Below are 23,924 nucleotides of genomic sequence, written 5' to 3'. Positions count from 1 at the left end.
CATTATTCCCCAGCTTTCAGTAATTATTAGATTAAACACTTCTTAACAAGAAATATAAAATTCATTATTGTTCTTTTCTTCTGTATTGACTTATACTGTTTATGATAATATGAAAATACGATTCTGATCTGATAAATTTTATGCAGACTTAAGAGCTGCTATTCTCATTATTGCCAGTCACTACTACATCAATGTATTTTTCTGAGTGTATATAATGAATACAATACTCTACAGGTTAATGTAGAAGTGTCAGCATTTCAACTGATTGGATAAAGTATTGGACTACCAGCTCATCAGTCTTGAGTTCAAATCCTCTGTTTTATTGTACACTGAATTCTATATGCTTAAGTTTACCTAGTTTTGTGGAAAAGATACCTATAATAAAACTGGTGTCCTATCCATTAGAAAATTTATAAATTGCATCCATTTAACATTGTTTCCTTATGAGCCAGCTTCATCTTAACTGTTTGACACTCCACCTTTGGTCATGAATGACCATGGAATCCCATAGTCATTCATGACCAAAGGTGGAGTGTCAGTCAAATTGCACCTTGAAAGTTCCCCCCCAAAGCACAAGTCCAAGCATGGTTGTTTATATAAGACCCACTGTTGCTCATGCATACCAACCTCCCCTCTCCATGCCACTGACATTATGCAAGGGAAAGGCAAAGGCTGATACAGCTTGGCACAAGTGATGTTACAACTCATTTCTACACCTGAGTGAACTGGAGCAAAGTGAAATAAAGTGTCTTGCTCAAGAATACAACATGCAGCCCGGTCTGGGAATCAAACTCACTACTTCATGATTGTGAGCCCAATGCTCTAATCACTGAGCCATGTGCCTCAGTAGTTCTTAGACTACAAATAGCAAAAACATAAATAAAAGTGAAATTTTGTACCCCCACCCAACTTTCATTGCCTTTGCATCTATATAACCCTTTTGATACCAATTCTCCCAAACCACTCATGATTCTATGATACAAACCTCCTGCTTTAAAATTATCTAAATTAAAACCCTTCAAAATTTCAATGAATTTATGCTCCAACCACCAGCTTAATAACAACAAAGTTATTTTAATAAATTCTTCATTTAAGGCAGTGATCTGGCTTTGCAGTATTTTGTCTGTCTTTATGTTGTGAATTCAAATTCTAGTCGATGTCGACTTTGCCTTTCATCCTTTCAGGGTCAATAAACTAAGTACCAGTAAAGCACTGGGATTGATGTACTCAACTTATCCCCTCCTTTGAACTTGCTGGCCTTGTGCCAAATTTTGAAACTAATAAATTCTTCATTATTTTCAAAATTAATTGGAAAAAAAATGAATAAATTGAATATTGGGGTCTGTGGTTGTTGTTATTTGAACTAAATGTAACTCTGGTTATTTAGAATAAATATCTTTTTGTGGGTTGTATAATATACAATAAGATTTTATGTAAGTGAAATAAAAATATAAACACGTACTTTTCTCTCCTTTTTTTTTTCATCATAACATAGAAAGAACGTGTTTACATTCTTATTTCTCGCATATTGAAGATTTGTAATATTTAAATTAATTTCAGTCCGATTACTCTTATTTCATTCACAAAATTTTTTTTCCAGGTAAGCTTTAATTTCTTCGTATTAATACGTGTATTATAACACAGTTGCCTCCCCTGCATATATCAACGAGGCTGTGTTAGTTTCCAATTGATCAGCCAAATTTTAACTCTTTCTCAGCGAAATTAAAATTTATGGTTATTCCTATAATGAATATCTACCAAAAATTGATATTTTCTGCAATTAATAAACTTAACATTTTTCAACAAAAAAATTGTTTCAAACATGACACTGTTTTCTGCAGTTAAGGATAATAAAATTTTGAGTGGATATATCTGATCTTTGCAGTAAGAGAGTTAACTCCTCTGTACATGAATGATGGCGGTGGTCGTGATTCTGTCTCACACACTCTCATACGCTTAAAATTTTTCAATCTAAGTTGCAGAAACTACAGAAATTGGCTCGTATCAGAGTATTACTGCAAAATTCCAACATTTTGTTGCTATTTTGGAAATTTTGTTATGTCCTTTCATTCTTTTACTTAATTCAGTCATTTGACTGCGGCCATGCTGGAGCGCCACCTTGAGGGGCTTTAGTCGAACAAATCGACCCCAGGACTTATTTTTAAAGCCTAGTATTTATTCTCTCAGTCTCTTTTGCTGAAACGCTAGGTTACGGGGATATAAACACACCAACACCGGTTGTCAAGTGGTGATGGGGTGGGGGACAAACACAGACATAAAGACACATACACATAGATATATACATATATATACAACAGGCTTCTTTCAGTTTCTGTCTGCCAAATTCACTCATCAGGCTTTGGTTGGCCCGAGGCTATAGTAGAAGACACTTGCCAAAGATGTTGTGCAGAGGGGCTGGCCCTGGAATCATGTGGCTGGGAAGCAAGCTTCTTACTACACAACCACACCTGCACCTATTTTCATTTTGTCTTTATTTCCTTGCACTGTTATACATTTTCTTTTTCTATGTTCATTGGTAGGAAATAATTATTTGTTTGTGTTGTATACTCTTTTTGTACTGCTCTGAGTTGTGAATTATCAACTGTCACCTTCTTTGACATCATTGGCAGCATTAACTTGTATCTGAGTAGTTAATCCCTTGTGAGTAATTGAGCCTCTGATGAGTGCAAAGGGTGCCAGTGCATGAGGAGGTTGTTTAGGTCAAGGGTGTTATATAAGAGCTGGGGGCATTTATCACAGAAGAGGGTGAGAGGGGGATGAAGAAGTGCAAATTGCTCTTTGCATCTTTGACATCTAATCTCTACTTCTTGTTGTCTGTTGTTTTCCATCTGGTCTGTTCCCTTGACGACTTATTGAGTGCACTTCACTACCTCTGCTCCATCTTTATTAACATTCATTATAGTGACTTCATCACAAACTATGAAGTCCTCAAATAGAGGCAGATGTCACCAACCTGCTGGGTAGGGAATGGATCCAGAATTGCAAGTCATCATCTGCTTGAGATTCTACTGAACAGGAAACTTGCTACTGATCATGTAGCAGAGAAATATTAAAGGTTTGATACAAGAGATCTCTGAAGAAATCTCTTGGTGCCTGTCATATTGAGTTTTGCCAGTTGTCTGCTCTTGCTTCAAATCACAAGAGCACATTAGTGTATTTTCATTAGTGTATTTTCATTCATTAGTGTATCACCAGTCATCAGTGTTTCTGAGTGCAACGACATGCCATTTATTAGTGTATCTTCAAGAATATATCTAAGGTTGGCCATAAAAGGGATTGAAATAAGGACCATGATGTATCAGCATTGAAACTGAACTCAGAATAGAATTTCTCTTACAGCCATTGTGGAAAGGCCTGCCCTTTTTAATTGTACAGCCAACAGTGAACCTGCAATATGTATGTATATAAGTGTGTGTGTGTGTGTGTGTGTAGCCAGAAAAAATTGAATTGGTTAAGATTCCAAATCTAGAAGAGACTGTCAGGAACAAAGAGCTGCTGAAAATGGAAAGGTAGTAGGTATTGACGGAATTCCACTAGATATTTGGAAGAACAGTGACCTGGCATTGTACACTAGACTCCATGAGTTCTTTGATTGCTGCTGGGAAGGAACAAGGCAAACTAACATAGAACCTCTGTGATGCAAGTATAAGAAGAAAAACCCAACTGCTGCAAGGATGGAGAGTAACACTACTCCCCTTTTCCTGGGGAAAAAATTATCACAAAAGTACTTTTGAACAGATGGTGCCCATCAATGCAAAAGAAAACCTAGAGAATCAGTGGTATTTCAGAACCAACAGGAATTGAAGTGGTTAGGACAAGGGAGTGCACATAAAGCTTCTTGTTTTTATCATAGCATACAACACAATGAGCAAGAATGGTCTGTGGTAGATGATTCACTGACTTGAAATGAGTAACCCTTAATTTGTCTACTGAGTCATCCAGTTACATGAAGATCATCATGGCCTATGAACTCACAGAGACCTTCTTATCAGGAAATGCTGTAAAGCAAAGCTGCATTCTCACACCAACTCTTATCACAATCTTCTTTAGCATGATACTCATAAGGGCCACAGAAAAGAACATTTTCTACTTATGATACTGCATTGATGACACCCTGTTCAACCTGAAGAGACTACAGTCCCACATAAAGACATTAAAGCAATTCATCCAGGGGCTACTGTTTCCTGACAATACTGCTCTTATTACTCACATAGAGTTCTGCAGCTTATAACATTCTGATTTGTAGAAATTGCCAAGCTTTTTGGATGAGAATCAAGCTGAAGAAGACAGAAGTTTTCCATATACCTCAGAAAGAATATCATCCTCTGCATCACCATTGGTAAGGTAAAGCTAATGACATTTTTTAATTTTAGCTACTTGGGATGCTCCATTTTGTCAGATGCCAAGATTGACAAAGAATTTGTTTACATATAGGCAAAGACAAAGATCACATTGTGTAGGTTGTGCAAAAAAAGTCTGAAACAACTATCTTAGGAAAGGCACAAGGATCAATGTGTAGAAGACTGTTGTACTGACTACCTTCCAGTATGGGTTACCTACCTACAAATCACCATCTATGATTCCCTGAGCACTTCCATCAGTGATGCCTCTACACTATTCTCAGCATCCACTGAAAAGACTTCATCACCAGCATTGAAGTCTTTGAACTGGAGAATGTCACTATTAACAGGGCCATATTGACAAATGCAGCTGTTCTGGATCTTGAATATTTTTTTCTAGTATGGGGGATCATTGCATGCCCAATATTGTCCTATATGGCAAATCTACCATTTGCATTGAGGATAAGGCACAGGGACTTTCTAAAGCGTCCCTTAGTATCTGTCTCACCTACCATCACCATTCTATTTTCTTCTTTATAAATGCATATGGGACTTCCTTAAGGATAAAAGATGGAGGAAGAGTCTTGACAACTACATTCGATGGACTGTAAGAAGAAAAATTGTTGAATAAATATGGTCTTGGAGTACCAGTTAAATTATACTGATCTAAAATAAATTGCAGGTATTTCGTAGTGTATTTGGGCAGTACACATAATTATTTCTTGGTTTATTTAGCTTTCTAGAATAAGACCAGCTTCCTACACTGCACTGGTGAAAGATATGTTTCTAATTAACTTTCCTTTAAGAAACTATAACTAAACCACTGCATAAGAATACTCAGAGCTGAGGTGATGTGTATATTTTAAAAAATATGTCCTGTTTTTTTCTTTCTTGTTTTTTTTCTTTTTTAAGATACTCTCTAAAGTGTTTCTGTATATGGTGGGTATACTGTTTAGTGTTCTAGAGTAGGGTATATTTGCAGTTCAGAGATGAAGGATTTTCTGACTCTGGAAAAGAAAATTAGATTGTTAAAGAAATTCGTGGGAATTGTAACATTCATACTTTCCCAAAAGGTATTAGATACATAAATTCTTTTCTACTCTAGGCACAAGGCCTGAAATGTTTTTGTGGGGAGATGGCCAGTTGATTAGATTTACCCCAGTATGCAACTGGTACTTAATTTATCGACCCCAAAAGAATGAAAAGCAAAGTTGACCTCGGCGGAATTTAAACTCAGAACATAAAGAGATGAAATACTGTTAAGCATTTCGCCCGGCATGCTAACATTTCTGCCAACTCGCCACCTTATTAGATACATAAATTGAAAGAAAACTGTTCTAACTAGGGATCAAAACTTGGCTGCTGATGTATCCATTATTTTAAAAAATAAACATTGATATCTTACATTGGAATAAAGAATTCATGCTGTTTCATTAGGTTTTAGTGTGGTTATAAAATGTGATTAGACTTATAATATCAAGTCACATTTATAATATATGGTTCTTCTATTCTGTCTCAGCCCTCCCACCTCCTGTTAAGGCATTTCATGAGTAGAGGATTGAAAAATGGCTGTCATTGAGTTGCTCCTATATCTTGTATGTGTTGCAACTGAATCCACATTCAAAACAGTTAAAACTGCATAGCATGGAAATGTATAAATACTTCTAATACTTTTTACTTAATTACTCTACCATTTAAAATGTCACTTGACCATATTTGCTTGAAGCTGAATATATCACACATGGTACTTATCAATGAATAGAGATCAAAATGTTCAAAGCAGTTTGATAAAACAAACAAGGCAAAGAGATAATTTTGTAAAGTCATCCCATCAATAGGAGGATTAAGGATTGGATGAAATAGTGAAAAATCATATGAGGTGGCTTGCAGTATTTTGATCTTTCCCTTTATGTGTGAAGTTCAGACCACATTTGGGTTGAATTTGTTTTTCACTTTTTTGGTGGGTTCCATAAAAAAGTATACTTTAGTTGATTCAGTTGACTACATATATTTTGGAAACTATTTAGCTTTGTGCCAGGTATTTGTTATTAAATGGAATGGATAAAATGGTAGAATACTGAACAAAATGCCTCCCAATATTTAGTTATGTAACTGTTACAGTTAAACTTTAAGTATTATAATCCCAGTATCAACTTTAGCTGTTATTCTCTCAGAGTCGACAAAATAAGTAACATATCTTTATTCTTTATTTTTGAAGTGCATGTTTTATTTTATGTAAATGAAGCATTCAAAATGCAATATATACACATACAAACATATATGTATATATATATTTAGTTAAAGAGAGAGACGGAAGATGGAAGATATGAGAATCTTTATTGATCACTACAATTGTTTCAGCCCATCTAGCATTGATCCCTTGCAAGTGGGATACTGAACAACTGTAGATGTGTCTCCTCAGGTGATTTCAAGAGGTATCTTATTAAAATAAACTCTGTTTCGTAAGATTTCTTCTTGGTCTTTGAATATAGAAATAGCAAATTAAAGAATACAGCTTCATTCTTATAGAAGATCCATAACAAATATCAGATACAAAAAAAAAAATCAAATACACAATACAGCAAAAAAAAGTGTTAGATGTAACTATTAGTAGATATATACTTATTTTGGTTGAGTTAGTCTGTTGGTGCTCTGGAGTTTCACCTATGTACTCACAGAGTCATGTGACAAGTTATGATTCAAGAATAGTAAGAAACTGACTTGACCAATATAAAATTACTATTGATGCCTACTATGCTGTTGAGTACTCTTTCTTCCAACAGTCAACTCTATATATATGTGAAATTGTAGTCGTGTCTGATGTCAGTGTCATGTAACTGGCACCTGTGCTGGTGGCACATAAAAGCACCTGTACTGGTAGCACATAAAAAGCACCCATTACATTCTTGGAGTGGTTGGCATTAGGAAGGGCATCCAGCTAATAGAAACCATGCCAAATCAAACTGGGACTTGGTGCAGCTTTCTGGCTTACCAGTTTCAGTCAAACCATCTAACCCATGCCAGTATGGAAAGCAGATGCTAAATGATGATGATGATGATGATGGTGATATATTTGTGTGTGTTGTGTGTCTCTCTCTCCCTCCCCGCTCTCTCTCTCCCTCCCTGCTCTCTCTCTCCCTACCCGCTCTCTCTCTCCCTCCCCGCTCTCTCTCTCTCTCTCCCCGCTCTCTCTCTCCCTCCCCGTTCTCTCTCTATATATATTTATATTTAAAATGACATGACTACATCTCTTCCTCAAAATTTGTGGCCATGTGGCAGCTAAGAAATAATTCTTGATAAGCTTCTTACATATTCGTATTTTCTATTCTTAGGACTGTCGCTGTTAAATACTATTCAAGATGTCTGCTGAATGTGTGAAAGTAATAGTTCGCTGTCGTCCAATGAACGAGAGGGAAAATAATCTCAACTGTAAAACAGTAGTGAAGATTGATGGTACTCGAGCACAGTGCATTATTAACAATCCTGCGGATGAGTCATCCCCACCTAAAATATTCACTTTTGATGGAGCATATGATAAAGATTCTTTAACTGAACAGATATATAATGAAATTTCATATCCCTTGATTGAAGTAAGTATAATCGTTTAAATTTCTTATTTAGTTATAAGTAATAATAAATTTAGTTGTGAGTAAACTTTTTTTGGACATTGGGAAGTCAGTGAATACATCCATTCCCATAGTATGTCTCAAGAGTGAGTTGAGTTTGGTGAAATTCATTCCTTTCAACTTTATGGTTGTTATTTAACCCCACTCCATGTACAGATCAAGTGTTCTGCCATAATCCATCCATCTTTCTTTCAGACACAGTCTATCTGTGACTACATTATCCAATGTGGGCTTCTTTCAAGATGTTAGAAAGAGCAACCATATCAGTGGGTTCCTTTTTGATTCACCAAGTTCTGTAGGCCTATCTGAGTCCTGACCATACAGAATTATTGCATGTCAGTTAATTCATAGTTCTAGATATGCTATATTCTGTCTAATTGGGAATTTCATTTTACATTTTGACATGTACTGGTTAATAGCAGTGTAAAAGGTTGATAGTAACATTGAGACTTTAGTCTCTCTCTATCACCTTTCAACAAAAATATATATTAGGAACAGTAAAACAGAGGCAGGTGTGAATAACTAACAACATAATAGAATAAGTTTTATTTTGGTGATGCTTGGCTTTACAAAACCTGTATAATTCAACCTGGTCGCCGCTGGTTAACTTGTAATCAGCATCTGAAGATTAAGAGCTTCGTTGAGGCATCCCAGTGGAGCAAGTTGTTGTCACGTTGAAGGCATCATGCTAAAGAGGCTTAGAAAACGCGCAAAGCACTTTAAGTACTGGTTTACTACGCATGCGCACTCGAGGGGCTTCCGGGAAGGCAAGTCCCTTGCGCATGCATAGATTGCACTTCTTTAATGGCTACCATAATTTTGCGCCACTACACATGTGATCCCACATGGAACACTAGATTTGTTCTCTGAATTCTTGGTCATTGTTGATTCCCAACTTGCCATTCTGAGAAAATTATGAAAATCAAAACTCTATTTTCCCCACTTCTACCAATATTTTAGATCTAATATTTATGTAACAAGAATGGCTTCTTTATGTACAGGAACATAATTTATTTGTTACATTAATAAGAAAGGTGTTCATGCAATACAGTTAATGGAAACATTCAGATGAAACAATATACAAAAAGTCTTTGTTAGAAATTCTGCCATAGTGTGTCTTCTTTGATCATTCCAGACTGAATATGCAGCTGTGAAAATAGCTACTAGGACAGTGTACACCAACTTGACCTGAAACACTGAATTTTCGGTGCTCAATTTGGCTGTATTTGTAGGCCTCACTCATGGAAAGTTCTAATCCGGCCACTGAACTATCATGTGAATAATGGGCATTCATTGAATAAAGTCTCAGTTGTGCACATGTTTGAATTGTGATTTCTATGTGGCAAAACATGAGTTTGAATCCAATGCTATATCTATGTCACCCCAGTATTTGACTACTAATTATTTTTTGTGAGGGTTGATAAAATAATTAGCACTTAAGTGGTGAAATTGATTAACCCTTTTGATACCAACCTGCCCGAGACTACTAGTTTTATCATACACTCATCATGTTTTTAAATAATCTAAATTAAACTATGAATCAAAATTTCATATTGTTTCAAACACCAGCTTAGTAATGACAAAAATATTCTAAATTCTACATTATTTTCAAAATTAATTGTAACAAAGGCACTGTACAGTAACAGAAATATTGTAAGCAAAAGAGTTAAACCAATTATGCTCTTTCTTCCATATTTTAGCTAAGTGCAGAAATAATGACATGCTTATTACCAGTGTTATAATTTTTATAAAATGTTTTTAAAAGATTAATTGGTATTTTCGAGCGAAAAACTATTGTTTGTTATACCAATACGTGTTGATTTACGTAAATAAACGAGCAGATGGGTTTGTTTCGAGCATATCCTCTTTAAACTATGCCCACAAGGAAAGCTCAATTTAGTCTTACAAAAAAATAAAATATTTGTCAGATGCAGAAATTTTTGTTAATATTGCTTGTTTAAATTTCTTATTTGTCTATACAATTTAAGTCATAGAGGTACCAGCTTCGAGTTCAAATGTGATTAAAGTGGAAATTTATTTAGAAGTCTGGAATTAATTGTTATGGAGCGTCAATTAAATTTATTTGATTTGCAACAGCGAACTTTAAAGGGAAATAACTCTCATAGATTAGTAGTTTCCCCTTATGTAACAAGGGAGATAATAAGGCCAACTTATTAGAGATTTGTCTCTCTTACTTTCCACTTCATATTTGTATACAAATTGTCTGTCTGTCAGTCTGTCAGTCACTCTCTTTCTTCCCCTCTCTTTCTCTCTCTCTCTCTCTCTCTATATATATATATTTATATAAATATATAAGGAGAGAAAAATAAATATATTGCATATAAATATAATGTATATTAATCACATAGGCGCAGGAGTGATTGTGTGACCAACCACATTGTTCGGGTTCATTCCCACTGCGTGGAACCTTGGGCAAGTGTCTTCTACTATAGCCTTGGGCCGACCAAAGCTTTGTGAGTGGATTTGGTAGACGGAAACTGAAAGAAGCCCGTCGTATATATATATATATATATATATATATATATATATATATATATATATATATATATATATATGTATGTGTGTCTGTGTTTGTCCCCTCAGCATCGTTTGACAACCGATGGTGGTGTGTTCACGTCCCCGTAACTTAGCGGTTCGACAAAAGAGACTGATAGAATAAGTACTAGGCTTCCAAAGAATAAGTCCTGGGGTCGATTTGCTCGACTAAAAGGCGGTGCTCCAGCATGGCCGCAGTCAAATGACTGAAACAAGTAAAAGAGTAAAAGAGTAAAAGAGTATAGTTCATGTATGTCTATATATGTTTACACACACACGTACACATGCGTATGTGTATATATATTGCATGCATATATGCGTATGAATGTATACCTTTTACCTTTCACTTGTTTCAATCATTTGACTGTGGTGATGCTGGAGTTGAAGGGTTTTAAGCCATAGGACAAATCAACCTCAGCACTTATTTTTAAGCCTTGTACTTTTTCTATCGGTGTCTTTTGCTGAATTGCTAAGTTACAGGAATGTAAACAGACCAGCACCGGTTGTCAAGCAGTGATGGTAGTGGTGGGGAACACAGACACAAAGACACACACACACACATATATACAATAGGCTTCTTTCAGTTTCCATCAGCCAAATCCACTCACGAGGCTTTGGTCGGCCAAAGGCTATAGTAGAAGACACTTGCCCATGGTTTCACACAGTTATTCTGAACCAAGAAGTATGTGATTGGGAAGTAAGCTTCTTACCATACAGCCACATCTGATGTATATATATATATATTACCATCATTATCATCATTGTTTAATGTCCATCTTCCATTAAACGATGATAATGATGATGATATATATATATATATATATATATGTATATATATATCAGATGTGGCTGTGTGCTAAGACGCTTATTTCCCAACCTCATAGTTCTTGGTTCCACTGTGTGGTACCATGGGCAAGTGTATATATATATATATATATATATATATATCGTTTTTGGATTTGGTTTGCAAGATTTTTTATGTGATTTCATGTGTTGAAGCATATTCTGTTGTGTCTGGGGAGAGTCATTTTCTTATTGTGCCTTAAAATTTAACACACTCACAGGTAAAATTTCCACTTATTTTTCTTTTTATTTTCCTAAAATTTTCGTTGATCTTGCAACCTGATAATTTTAAGGCACAATAAGAAAATGACTCTCCCCAGACACAACAGAATATATATATATATATATATATATATATATATATATATATATATATATATATATATATATATATATATAACAATAATTTAAGCACAGAAAATATGGTATGGTATTTTATGTATTATAATAAGTATATGTGTTTCTTGAAATTAACTACCAGGATTACATATTTGCTTGTTGGAACATGATATAATCTTATTAAATCACCTCCTGAGTGTCTAGCAGAATTTGCTAAGAATTGTGTTAAGTACTCAATATCTATTCCCATTATGCAAATTATCAGTGGAATGCATGAACTTAGGTCACAGTGTAGTAGGAAGCACAGGAAGTTTGAGGCTATGATTTTTCATATCTAAGTGAGCAGATATATTTACACACTTGTTCAACTCACAATCATTCCCAATGTATGCCTTATAAACCACTCTGCGGGGTGGTTGGTGCTAAGAAGGGCATCCAGCTGCAAAACCCATACCAAAACAATTACAGAAGTCTGGTGCAGTCTTCTGCCTGGCCAGCTCCTGTCAAACCGTCCAATCCATGCCAACATGGAAGATGAACATTAAACAATGATGATGATATATATATCATTGGCCACACATACTCAATATATGTGCTCTGCTTGTTTGCTGGTAGGTTGCAATTGGTGCAGTGGGGATGACTCCCTCAAAGCACCGAGTATTAAAGCACCTGAAAGTCATAGGCAGGTGAGGCAACTTGCCCCAAATCCCATTCAAGGGCGAAGGACATCGATGTTTCATTGTTCAGCTCACCTCCAATTTGGTTCCAGTACGTGATGTTGATAAGCCATAGAAATGGTGAAACATTGATGCCAATTGCTCCTGAATGGGATTTGGGGTAAGTTGTCTTGCCTGCCTATGACTGTCAGGTGTTTTAACACCCAACACTAAGGGAGAGTCATCCCCACTGCACCAAATTGCAGCCTACTGATAAACAAGCAAGGTACATACATTGAGTATATGTGGTCGATAATGTTTATAACACTAGCACTGCTTCTAATTCATTATTGAACTTATATATACACACAATCTTGCTGTGATCCATATTGCATTTCATTCTTCATACAGCATATACTGTGGTTGATTCTATTGACTGTACCATACTATCAAAATATTTGTATTTGTGCTAGTTTGCAGCATGTATATCATGTGACTGAAGCAGTTAAGGTGCCCACTAAAGGTGGTAGTATTGTGTTTGTTCATGTGCTGACATATCGTGCATTGCTTCATTTTGTATGTGATTTGAAAGCTACATAGATGAATGTGCAACATAGTCTAATTTGGGAACTTATGCTTTATGAATTTGAGCTGGGTCATAACACTGCAGAAGCAATCAAAATATTTGTTCATCAGATTGTGACTGCGAAAAGTCAGTAGAGGGCCTAAATAAGTACTTCCATTTATGACTAATTAGTCTAGCTTGTGAAAGACAAATATGGTTATAGATATCACAAGTTAGGAGAGAACGATTATTGGCCACAAGTAAACCTTTTCTTGCTTCTCTTTTTATCAGTGCATGTTTCTGTTTATTATCTTCAAAAAAGGCAGCACCTTCTCGGATTTTTCTCCTCCATTTTGATTGGACCATTGCATCACTCAATCTGTTTGCATGTATTGTTTTGAAATTCTTTTGAGAGCTACTTATTAAAATATCTGAAATGCATATTTGGTTTACATTGAGGCCTATTTGCTCCTTTCATCTAATCGTATAACAGTTGTTTGGGCTTGTGTTAATCAGATTCCCAGATGGCCAGTCCAGCAAAGTCTATGCTAATGATTTTCAGTTTCAATGCTATCCTCACAGTCAAGTACTCAGAATCTGGTACTTTGTGCACCCATTTGATTTTCAGTATAGAGCATGAACATTGCTGATGAAATCACTCTTGTAATCACTCTAGTAATTTCTTATGTATTACCCTTGCCTTACATAAGTAAAGAAGGGATGAAAGCACACAAGTCCTGTACACTGCAATCTTTGTGTTTTTGGTAATATCTCAATTAGGCCAAACTTGCCCTTCAAAAATTCTTGAAAGCTTGAGATGCTTTTAGAAGATGGCTTGCTATTTCATCATGTAAAGAACAAACACAATTCATCACACTTCCATGATATGTAAATTTATCTACAACATTCAGTTTTGTGTTTTGAAGAAAAATGTAAAGATGTTATTCTTATAGCTTTAAAACAAGTGCTTTTTTTTTGTGAGAGAATAAAACTTTTTAGCATCATAACAATCAGCAGCTGATTGAATATCTTTTGACAAATCCCTCCTCCAATTTTCTTTCTTACCCCTTATTGCTCTCTGTATCTCTGCTTTAACTCATTTTTAGCTCGTCTTGTATTTTTTTGCTTCTAATAGAGCATAAACTATTCTGAAGAAGTGACTTTCTGAGTGCAGACTTATGCTCAAGTAGCAGAGTCATCTCTGTATTATTTTCATCAAGCCGATCCTGATTATTAGTATTTTGAAAACCAAGGAATTCAGAAGAGATATCATATAACTTGTTTTGTTGTTCACCTATAAAGATGGATCCTGAATTGATGAAAGATGTATCTATAGAATATTTTTGTAGTTTGTTAGCAAGAATGGCTGTTTTATGCATAGGACAAGCTCTTGCATTATCAGCTAATGTGCAAACATTCCAACAAGAAATCTTTAGTCCTATTGTTGGCTAGCATTTGCATTACTGATTCTGTTGTTTCAAGTACTGTATGGACATCTGCCAGCTTTGCTAAACTGACCAGATATTTTTTGAGGTAAGCAATTTTTGTGTTACCTTTTCTAAACCCTTCCAAATACATTGGTGAGTAGCACTGCCCCCCCCCCCCCAAAAAAAAAACCTACTCAGACACCTAATGGAGAAACCAAATTCCACCATTATCTTGAGTTGATGAGGAAGCAACTTTACACCTACCAAAAAGGCTGCTTGTGAGCAGGTTGGTAACTAGATACCACCAACCTCTCAGGTGTGTACCAGATGTCACCTTTTGTGACACAAAAAGGTAGAAGGACATGCAAAAATTACAAAAGAACATAAATGGACAATAAGGCATAATGATGAAGACACAAAATGTTAACAATGATGTTAGAAAGGCCTGTGCAGAATTTAAGTCTTCTGCAATTTGCATTGCAAAAACTCTCTCTATTAATGCTAAGTGCTCCGAAGACAAACCGAAGCTAGATGTTTGGCTCGGCAATTCTAGTAGCCTTATGAATATAAAACATAAAATATATAAAGACTATAGAGTACATAATACACACACACACACATACATATATATTTTACATATATGTTGATGCTAGTATTGAACAGTGAGAATGAGTGCTCAACATCACATTGGTAGGTATATATTCTTTATATGCAGATCAGCTATGGACCTAATGGTTTCACAAAGGTGTCTCTTTCTCTCTCTCTCTCTCTCTCTCTCTCTCTCTCTCTCTCTCTCTATATATATATATATATATATATATATATATATGTATATGTGTATATATAGGAGCACTCCATGAGTTACGATGACGAGGGTCCCAGCTGATATGATAAATGGAACAGTGTGACACAGTGTATGACAGGGCTGGCCCTTTGAAATACAGGTACTACTCATTTTTGCCAGCTGAGTGGACTGGAACAATGTGAAATAAAGTGTCTTGCTCAAAGGCACAACACGCCGGGAATAATTGAACTCACGACCTTATGATTGTAAGCTGAATGCCCTAACCGTTAAGCTATGCGCCTTCACGATATATATATAGTTATATATGGAAGGACAGTGACCTCAAATGATAATGACTTGTCTGACCCATGCTTGCATGGAAAGTGGATGAAATATGGATTTGAGCCAAAATTTGAAACCATTATGTTGAGGATAATGGAGAAAGATACACATGAAATGATTTATGGTATTTCAATTGTATACTATGTTTTTGTGAGGAAGAGAAGATGAAATAGCTTAAAGTGAGATCATAACAGGTTCTTTTGCCAAGTTATATTACATCATCAAAAAAAGATTTTGGCATCATTTGTGATTGCTAAGAAAATACTGTAAGAACAAGTTGTTATATCCATCTATCCTATCCATTTTCCCCATCCATTAATTATTCCTGGGAGGGGCATGGAGGTAGAGTCCTCAGGCACCCTCCTTAATAGGGTCCTATCAGAAGCAACTGTCATTAGATTTTCTTGCTGGATTCCCAAGTATGACCAACTAAAACTATGGATATTATCCGTCCATTTCATTCTCAGTGTACTCCTTGGTGTCGTTTCAGTTTGCTTAGCTTGAAGAATCCATCTTGCAATTCTTTTCTGCAACACTCCAATCCATTATACCAGAGCTGTGACCTCTTGATGCAGTGAAATAGTGGCTTGATTTGGTGAGACTCCCTGATCTTTGAGCTATTCACCATGTTGAGTAGCTTTACTCTAAAGATCCTTTAGAGGAACCTCAATTTGACCGCTTGTCTTTGTGGTCATACCCTTTTGGTCATTACTCAACATTCATGACCATAGATTTCTCTGTCCTTCTTAACTGTTGTTGTTTAAATTTAGGAAAGATGGCTCTGGTTGAATAGACTACTGATCAAAAACCTTGTAACCAAGACCATCCTGTCTTCTTTTTTTTTTTCACCAACAGTGTAACTAAGATTACGTTATCCAATGTGTCCTTCCATTTTTGAAGACAATAGGGTGTGATACGTAGGGGACGTGGTTTCTGTTTCTAGCGGATCAACTGACCACATAGAAACTCTCACTGGATCACATTTTGTTATATTTCTGAGCAACACACCTTATTTTACTTGTTGCTGTTCATGCTGTTAGTGTAAGTAGGTACTAGATATAGGCTTGTTATCCATGATATATCAGTGACCAATGATAGGGAAGATTTCTCTTCATTATGAAATATTTGAAAGTTTTGGTGTATTGGTATACTCTAGTTTTCTCTTATTTTGCTGTTAAGATGTCACAGTTTTGTTTTATTATTGTTGTTGTTATTGTTTATACCACTTCATTTCAGTTTCCTTGCAGTCTTATAATTCTTCTTCTAAATCGCAGGAGGCTTGTAAAATTTTGGTTCTTGGTTTCACTTTAATAGTACTAAGTGAACAGATGATAAATCTTTCTCTCTGGAAAGGACACCAATGCAACACAGACAACATTTCTGATTGATTTGGTACCTACTTCCATATTCTGTCCACACATGCATGCACACACACACGCACGCACACCACTAGGAAATTTCAACTTGTGATTTTTGAGCAAGTAGCTTAGTTTAGTTCCTTTTTCATTTGGATATTTTACTAATATATCCCTACCAGAATTTTTTTTCGTTTTGTTTTGCAAGGGAGTAGAAGCAGAATAGATGTTATGGGAGTATGTTATAGGAGTAGATTTAATAGGAGTAGATTTAATAGTGTATGTTGCATCTAACTTTGTTATTATGAATAGGATCTAGGTCTTCAGAGAATACTATCGGCAATGTACTGACTTTCTATACAAAGTGAGATTTATCTCTCATTGGCTTAATGCAGTGACACTAGAGCAAGACAGCGGTCAGAATATTCTTGTCTTATTTATATATGTATTTATTCATAGATATGTATATTTATTCATAGAGCTAAAATTTCTAATGCTATATTCATTTGATCAGTTCTGTCAATTTGCTTCCACTTAAAAAAAAAAAGAATAAAATAAAATAAAAAAGTAGAAAGCAAGCAAACTGAAATCAAAACAAACAAAAACAGTCTTTCAAAATTGCACACATCCAGCCTTCACCGCATCTCCCACTGAAGCTATGTGTTGATTCAATCATGATAAATGAAGGAATTTGATGAAAGATTTAGCAGTCATCAGACATTTCTTGTTAGAAGTAAAAATATATGTATGTGATTTTAAAATATTCTTATTGTAACATATATATATATATATATATATATATATATATATATATATATGTGTGTGTGTGTGTGTGTGTGTGTGAGTGTGTATATATGATGTGGGGTGGTGGGTAGTGGTGGAAAAAAGTAGTACGCTGGAGTAGATGCTCTTGCAGAACTGCATTTCATTTATTTGTCTATGATATAATTTGTCTTTCATCTCTGCAAATTATGAGCCATGGACAAGTGATGCTTATAAAGGATGACAGTTGTGTGAAGTGGTAATGCATTCCAAGTGGAGGGAGCTTGCAGGAGATATGAAGAGAAGTGGTGACTGCTAATCTCAGACTTCTGAATCTCATGAAGGAAATGGCAAAGGGCCATAATAAGTGGTGGATTGTTGTAACGGCATTGCCCCTTCAAACCCATGCATACATAGAAAACAGATGTATGTAGAATGTTAATGATTCCATGACTAGTTCTTCTCCAGCTCCTATTTTGGCCATTTCAAAGTTATGTGTCTTGACCAATGATAATACAATGCAACACCTGTAGCAAGGCACTAATTGCTGACATTCTTGGTTTGCTGACCATCTGTGTATTCCCATTGAATTTAATGACTTATACAGGGAGACATGGCTGGGTGGTTAAGAAGTGTGCAACCACATGATTCTAGATTAAGTCCCACTGCATGCCATCCAGCAAGTGTCTTTTGCTATAAACCCAAGCTGATAAAATTGTGAGAGTAGATTTGACAGGCAGAAACTGAAAAAAGAAGTCTGTCACATAAATACACATGTATGTTTGTGTGCTCTTGTTTTGACATTGCTTGCTAATTTGTAAACAAATATCACCTTCATGTAAGTGGTATTATTTGTTTGTAATTTTCTGAGAAAACATGTCTGGACTGGTAGGAAGTATTATTTTGCTTGGAAACAGGGAAAAGTTGGTGTGAGAAAGAGAGAGAGAGAGAGAGAGAGAGAGAGAGAGAGAGAGAGAGAGAGCATCTAGTTATAGAAAATTTCATCTTAACGAATTTTGTCTGGCCCATGCAAGCATAAGGAAGTAGATATTAAAATGATGATGATGATGAGGATGATAGTTAATACTTTTACTCAACTACAGGGGGTTATGACTGGTGCTCAAATGCATTTTCTTTTAATAGTTTCATCAAAGGAAGAAGGATAGCATCTATGGCACTTTTTTTTAGAATTTCCAAAACTAATTAGGGGAAAGGGAGTGAATCAAGTGGTGGCATCAAACCAAACCTTTGGTTTTTAGCACTTGGTTTAATTTGGTCTGTGGTACAACACAATAACAGTGACAAGATTTGAACTTGACTATGCAGTTAGTACAGCTATTGTGCATAATCATTAGCTTCTTTCATAGAATTAAAATACAATTTTTCTGGATTGGGAACTTGTCACTATGAACAATGTCTAGCAGGTTGGTAATTGGTAATCTAGTAGTCATGGCCATCATCATCATCATCATCATTGTTTGATGTTGTCCTTCCATGCTGGCATAGGTTGGACAGTTTGATAGGAGCTGGCCAGGTAGAAAATGACACCAGGCTACTGTGTTTGTTTTGGCATGGTTTTTATGGTTAGATGCCCTTCCTAACACCAACCACCCCACAGAGTGGACTGAGTGCTTTTATGTGGTGCCAACACAGGCGAGGTCAGTTTTAGGTTTTACAGCTGGATGCCCTTCCAAATGCCAACCAGTTCACACTGTGGACTGGATGCTTTTTATGTGACACCAGCACTGGCAGGAAATTTGCTTCACAATTATGTTTTTTGGATTCAATTCAAATTGCACAGTATCTTGAGCATGTGCCTTCTACCTTTGCTTTGAGTAGACCAAAGTGTTATGAATGAAATTTGGTATATGGAAACTACATGAAAGTTCCTCAGAAGGACTGTTTCTCTTCTTGAGTAGTAGACTTAATCCACCTCTCAATTTAATACCATTACCTGTTCCATGTGGGCCTTAAGCAGAGTTCACTCACTTGCAAGCATTTGAGGTAGATATCTGGTTTAAAGATAATTTCCTCTATTCCTCTGACCAATGTTGAAGACATTGAGAAGAGGCACCGTCTTTCTCCTTTGACTAAATGAATAAAAAACAAATATGTAAATTCTTTCTAGTTTTCTACCTTTTTTGTAATTATTCTTCATTTTAAAATGAATTGTATAATGAAGAATAGTTAATTATCTTCTGACCTTTACACAAAACCATAAATTTGTAGGGAAGAGACAAAATCGTTTGAATTATTTCCAGTACATATCTGGTACTTTAATTGGTCTGAGGAAGATGCAAGTTAGGATTGAAACTTGAGATCTAAAGGGACAAAAGTAAATGCTGCAAGGTGATTTATTTGGCTCTTAACTGTTTCTACCTGTACACCATTCTGAAATATTGGTTTCAAATTTTGGTACAAGGCCAGCAGGTTTGGGGAGGGGCAAAGTTAATTAAATCAACCCCAGTGTTCAACTGATACTTATTTTATTGACCCTGAAAGGATGAAAGGCAAAGTTGATCATGGTGGAATATCCTAAAATATTAATTATTAATTATATGAACTACATTGTATGATATTAAAAAAAAATCTCTAATTCTAATCAGTTTTCTAATGACATTAGGAATTATAATATGAATGGCACATAACTGTTTTATGACAATATATAAAATACATAAATAAATTACCAGGATTGATTTAAGCCATCTTGGGTGGTCCTTGCATTTGTTAAAAGGCTTCTCTCACTGGGGTCTCCTTAGGTCAAAGGATAGGCAGATGCAGGAGTTGCCAACAAAGTCAGTTGTGCTTGACTCAAAACCTCAATAGGGCCCTACTCCATTTGTAACTTGATGGATGACTGTTGACTCTGTGTTAAATTCATCTGCCTTTTATTGATAGATATTGCATTTTTCTCGTCACATTGTCTATCCATCCTCTGCATACTTGTGTAAAACTCTAGAGTGGCAGTGCCAGATTGCCACAAGGAAGTACAATATAAGTACAACATTTCAGTTAAGTATTGATTGAATTAAATAACTAAAACTGAAAATGTTTGAGACATAAAATCACGAAAGTAAATTAGAATTTATAAAGGCTGTGAGGTTAAGATATCGAGTTCTATGTGAAGCACCAAATCTGCTTGCTTCATTGTGTATCATAACATTCCACAAATTTCACTCTTTGCAGTTGAGTGGTTTATGATAGGAGAGTCATCTGGCTGTAAATATACCTATTTCAACAAGAGAACAATCAAAATGAATAAAATGATTGTAGAAAACAAGAAACAGAAAACAACTATCACATAAAATTTGAAGTTTAAGCACAGAAACATGTATGTATGTATGTATGTATGTATGTAGGTATGTACGTATGTATGTACGTACGTATGTATGTACGTACGTATGTATGTACGTATATACGTACATCTGTCCATCTATGTGCCCTTTTTTATATTTTAAATTTAATAGGTTAATTTAATTTATGAACGAAGGCCACTGATTATAATGTAATTTATTATTCAAGTGATTAGAGTCATAATATAAGAATTACTGACGTCTTATGTCAAACATTATCTGATAGCAATTGTTGCCAATGGCTCATCGGATAATCCAAGGATAACAACATTTAAGAATATTAGACATTTGAGATTTGAGACATGCAATGTTAATTAAATGAATATTGATAACAAGAACAACACCAATCAAAAAGAAAAAAGTATTAAAAAACTCTAAGAAAAAAACTAAAAAGATTTTGTTGTTGATTTTGTTATTATTATTATGCTAACAAATATATAAATTGTATATAAATTGTGCAAAGTTAATTAGATAAATTAATTTGACATTCATTTGGATTCATTTGTCATTATCATGGTTATTGTTAAAATAGTTTACCTTAATTTTTCCCAAAAAGTATTGTTCTCTTTCTTGTAGTAAATTTTACATAGTCTGAAATAATACATTTAGACAGTAAGTAGAGGTAGTTGTTGAATTTAAATGTTACAACGTTTATTTAATCTGGTGACTTTTGATACATGATTTCAAACAGTTTCTATTCAAATTCTCTTTAGTCATTTTCTCCTTTTTTTCTGCTTTTGTTTTTCTCTTTTTTTCTTGTTCTTTCTGTTTTCTCTTTACCTCTACAAAATAAATTACCTTCATCTCAAAGCAATGTTTGAGTGCAATGACTGTAAGGTTACTGTCTGAAGATTTGAGTTCAAAGGCTACTGTCTGATGGTTTGAGTTCAAATTTTTAGGCCTCTTTTGTTCTGTGCATGTGGTTAAAGCACTTAACTTTACTTGGAGTTAAGGAGAAATCAGGTTTAATGTAGGAGCCTCTATGTAGTCTTCTGGCCTACTAGAAATAGCAACCCAGTTTCCCTCAAGTCACACACCTTACAGTCTTTACATAAAAAGGAAGGACACATGTGATAATAATGTTTGAATTGAAGTACATGGGTTCTCTCAAAAGTGATGCAAAAGTAGGCTTAACAGTTTTATTATGTGACATAGGTCATTCAAATTACACACATTAGCAGAGCAACATTTATCTATAAAAAGGTACTACTCAATGTAGATGCCATCTCAAGCAGTAAATTTGTGTTGTTGTTGAACTCAACTCTCAAATCCTCTTTGAAAAAAGTTCAGTTGTGCAATGTTATACCTATTTCTTCTCAGCTACTTTCACCTCATCTCTCTCATCAAATCATTGTTCCTGAAGACTATCTCTCATTGCACTGACTAGGTGGAAGTTGGGGGGGGGCATCAAACCTGGGCTGTGTGTGAGAATTACTGACCTATTTGCTGATTGCCTGATTTGTTGCCAATGATGTAGTTTCCAGATTCTTGTTTGGTCTCTTCTTCCTAATGGTTTCTCAATATACTGCTTGCCGTTTACAGCATAGCCACTTTCCAGAAGATCAGGGTGAAGATGCCCTTGTCTTCTTCAAAAACAGTTGCTATAACTTTTTGTGCTGGTCACTGGCTTTTGAACTTCCTAGGCTTTGGGGAAGAGTTTTTATGACATTATATGGACTGAGCCTTTGTTTCTGTGTTATAAAGAAAGATTTGCATTTCATCTCCTGTAACTACAGCTTCAATCACTTCTAGCTGGTGAGAGTATTCTTCTACTCTTCTCTCTTTCAAACCAGGTGTCAACTGCTGAGGTATCCACTTTGCACACAATCTCTGATTCTAAGAGTTTTCATTTATCCTCTGCAATGCATTGTGACCACAATCCAGAGCAAGCTCATTGATTGTGACTTGTTTGTCCATGTGAATCAATTCATTCACTCTCTGGTAATTTGTGTCAGTGGTCACAGTTGATAGTTTCCAATTGTGTGGTTTGACTTCAATGCTGGCTTCTACTCCTTTAAACTCTGTCCATCTATGCACATTGCTCTTGTCAATGATGTCATCTCTGTAAACAGCTTGTAACCATCTGTGAATGTCAGGCAGTCTTCATCCTCTCCTTCATCAAGAACTCAATGTCATTGCATAACTTCTGCTTAAAGCCTATTATTTTCCTGCAGTAAAGAACAGGAAGAAGAGTTACTCTGGAGGAAGAGTTACTCTACCAGCATGTGCACTTTGAATGATCTATGATCTGCTCCTGTTTGTGCATAACATTTTGGACAACCCTCATATATCCGTAAAGAGGAACATCTTTGATTATAGGTCTGCTGGATCAAGGCTGACCTAGGGATAGAGAGCAACAACAGGTTTCACTCCAACAATATGGTCAAGTGATTAGTGATAAGACTGTGTATTGTACTGTTAAAATATTCCTCTTGCTGTTGGAAAACATCTGAATTTGAACATGTGCATGCACATGCACACACATGCAAGCATGCATGCACACACATGCATGCACACACATGCATGCACACATGCATGCAAGCATGCACACGCACACGTGCAAGCATGCACACACACACATGCACATGTGTGTGTGCACACACACACGCATGCACACACACACACACACACACACACACACACACACACACACACACACACACACACACACACACACACACACACACTAAGAAACCCCAGTCACACCCATGTTAGTGTGGAAAAAAAGATTAAAAGAAAAAAAGAATTATCTTCTGAAATTATCTCTTTTGTCCTCAATATGTTCAACTAGAGATTAGTGACCCATGTTAACTTTCTGTAATCAATATTAACTGTTTCATATATTGGTATTAAATGTTTGACCATAGCTTAATCTAAAAAGATCTGGGAACCCTCACCTTCCATAATCTCTTTTAATACTTGACATCCATTTTCCATGCTTGCATGGGTGAGATG

The 23,924-nt window shown here is 35.6% G+C and overlaps 1 protein-coding gene across 2 annotated transcripts in view; it reads left to right on the top strand.

The window, feature by feature from the left end:
- The window catches only part of LOC106870492 (osmotic avoidance abnormal protein 3), a 906,658-nt gene that overhangs the window by 9,117 nt on the left and 873,617 nt on the right, over positions 1–23,924 (top strand). For both annotated transcript variants that reach the window (XM_089352196.1, XM_089352197.1), the window contains exon 2: positions 7,694–7,951. In XM_089352196.1, coding sequence (XP_089208322.1) covers positions 7,721–7,951 — 231 coding nt within the window. In that variant the 5' untranslated portion in view covers positions 7,694–7,720. The remainder of the gene's footprint in view (positions 1–7,693; positions 7,952–23,924) is intronic.

Source organism: Octopus bimaculoides, chromosome 5, assembly GCF_046866305.1.
Source record: "Octopus bimaculoides isolate indiv1 chromosome 5, ASM4686630v1, whole genome shotgun sequence".
In the NCBI taxonomy this organism is placed as follows: domain Eukaryota; kingdom Metazoa; phylum Mollusca; class Cephalopoda; order Octopoda; family Octopodidae; genus Octopus; species Octopus bimaculoides.
Note: the sequence above shows the minus strand (reverse complement) of the source record. Positions and strands in the feature narration are given on the sequence as shown.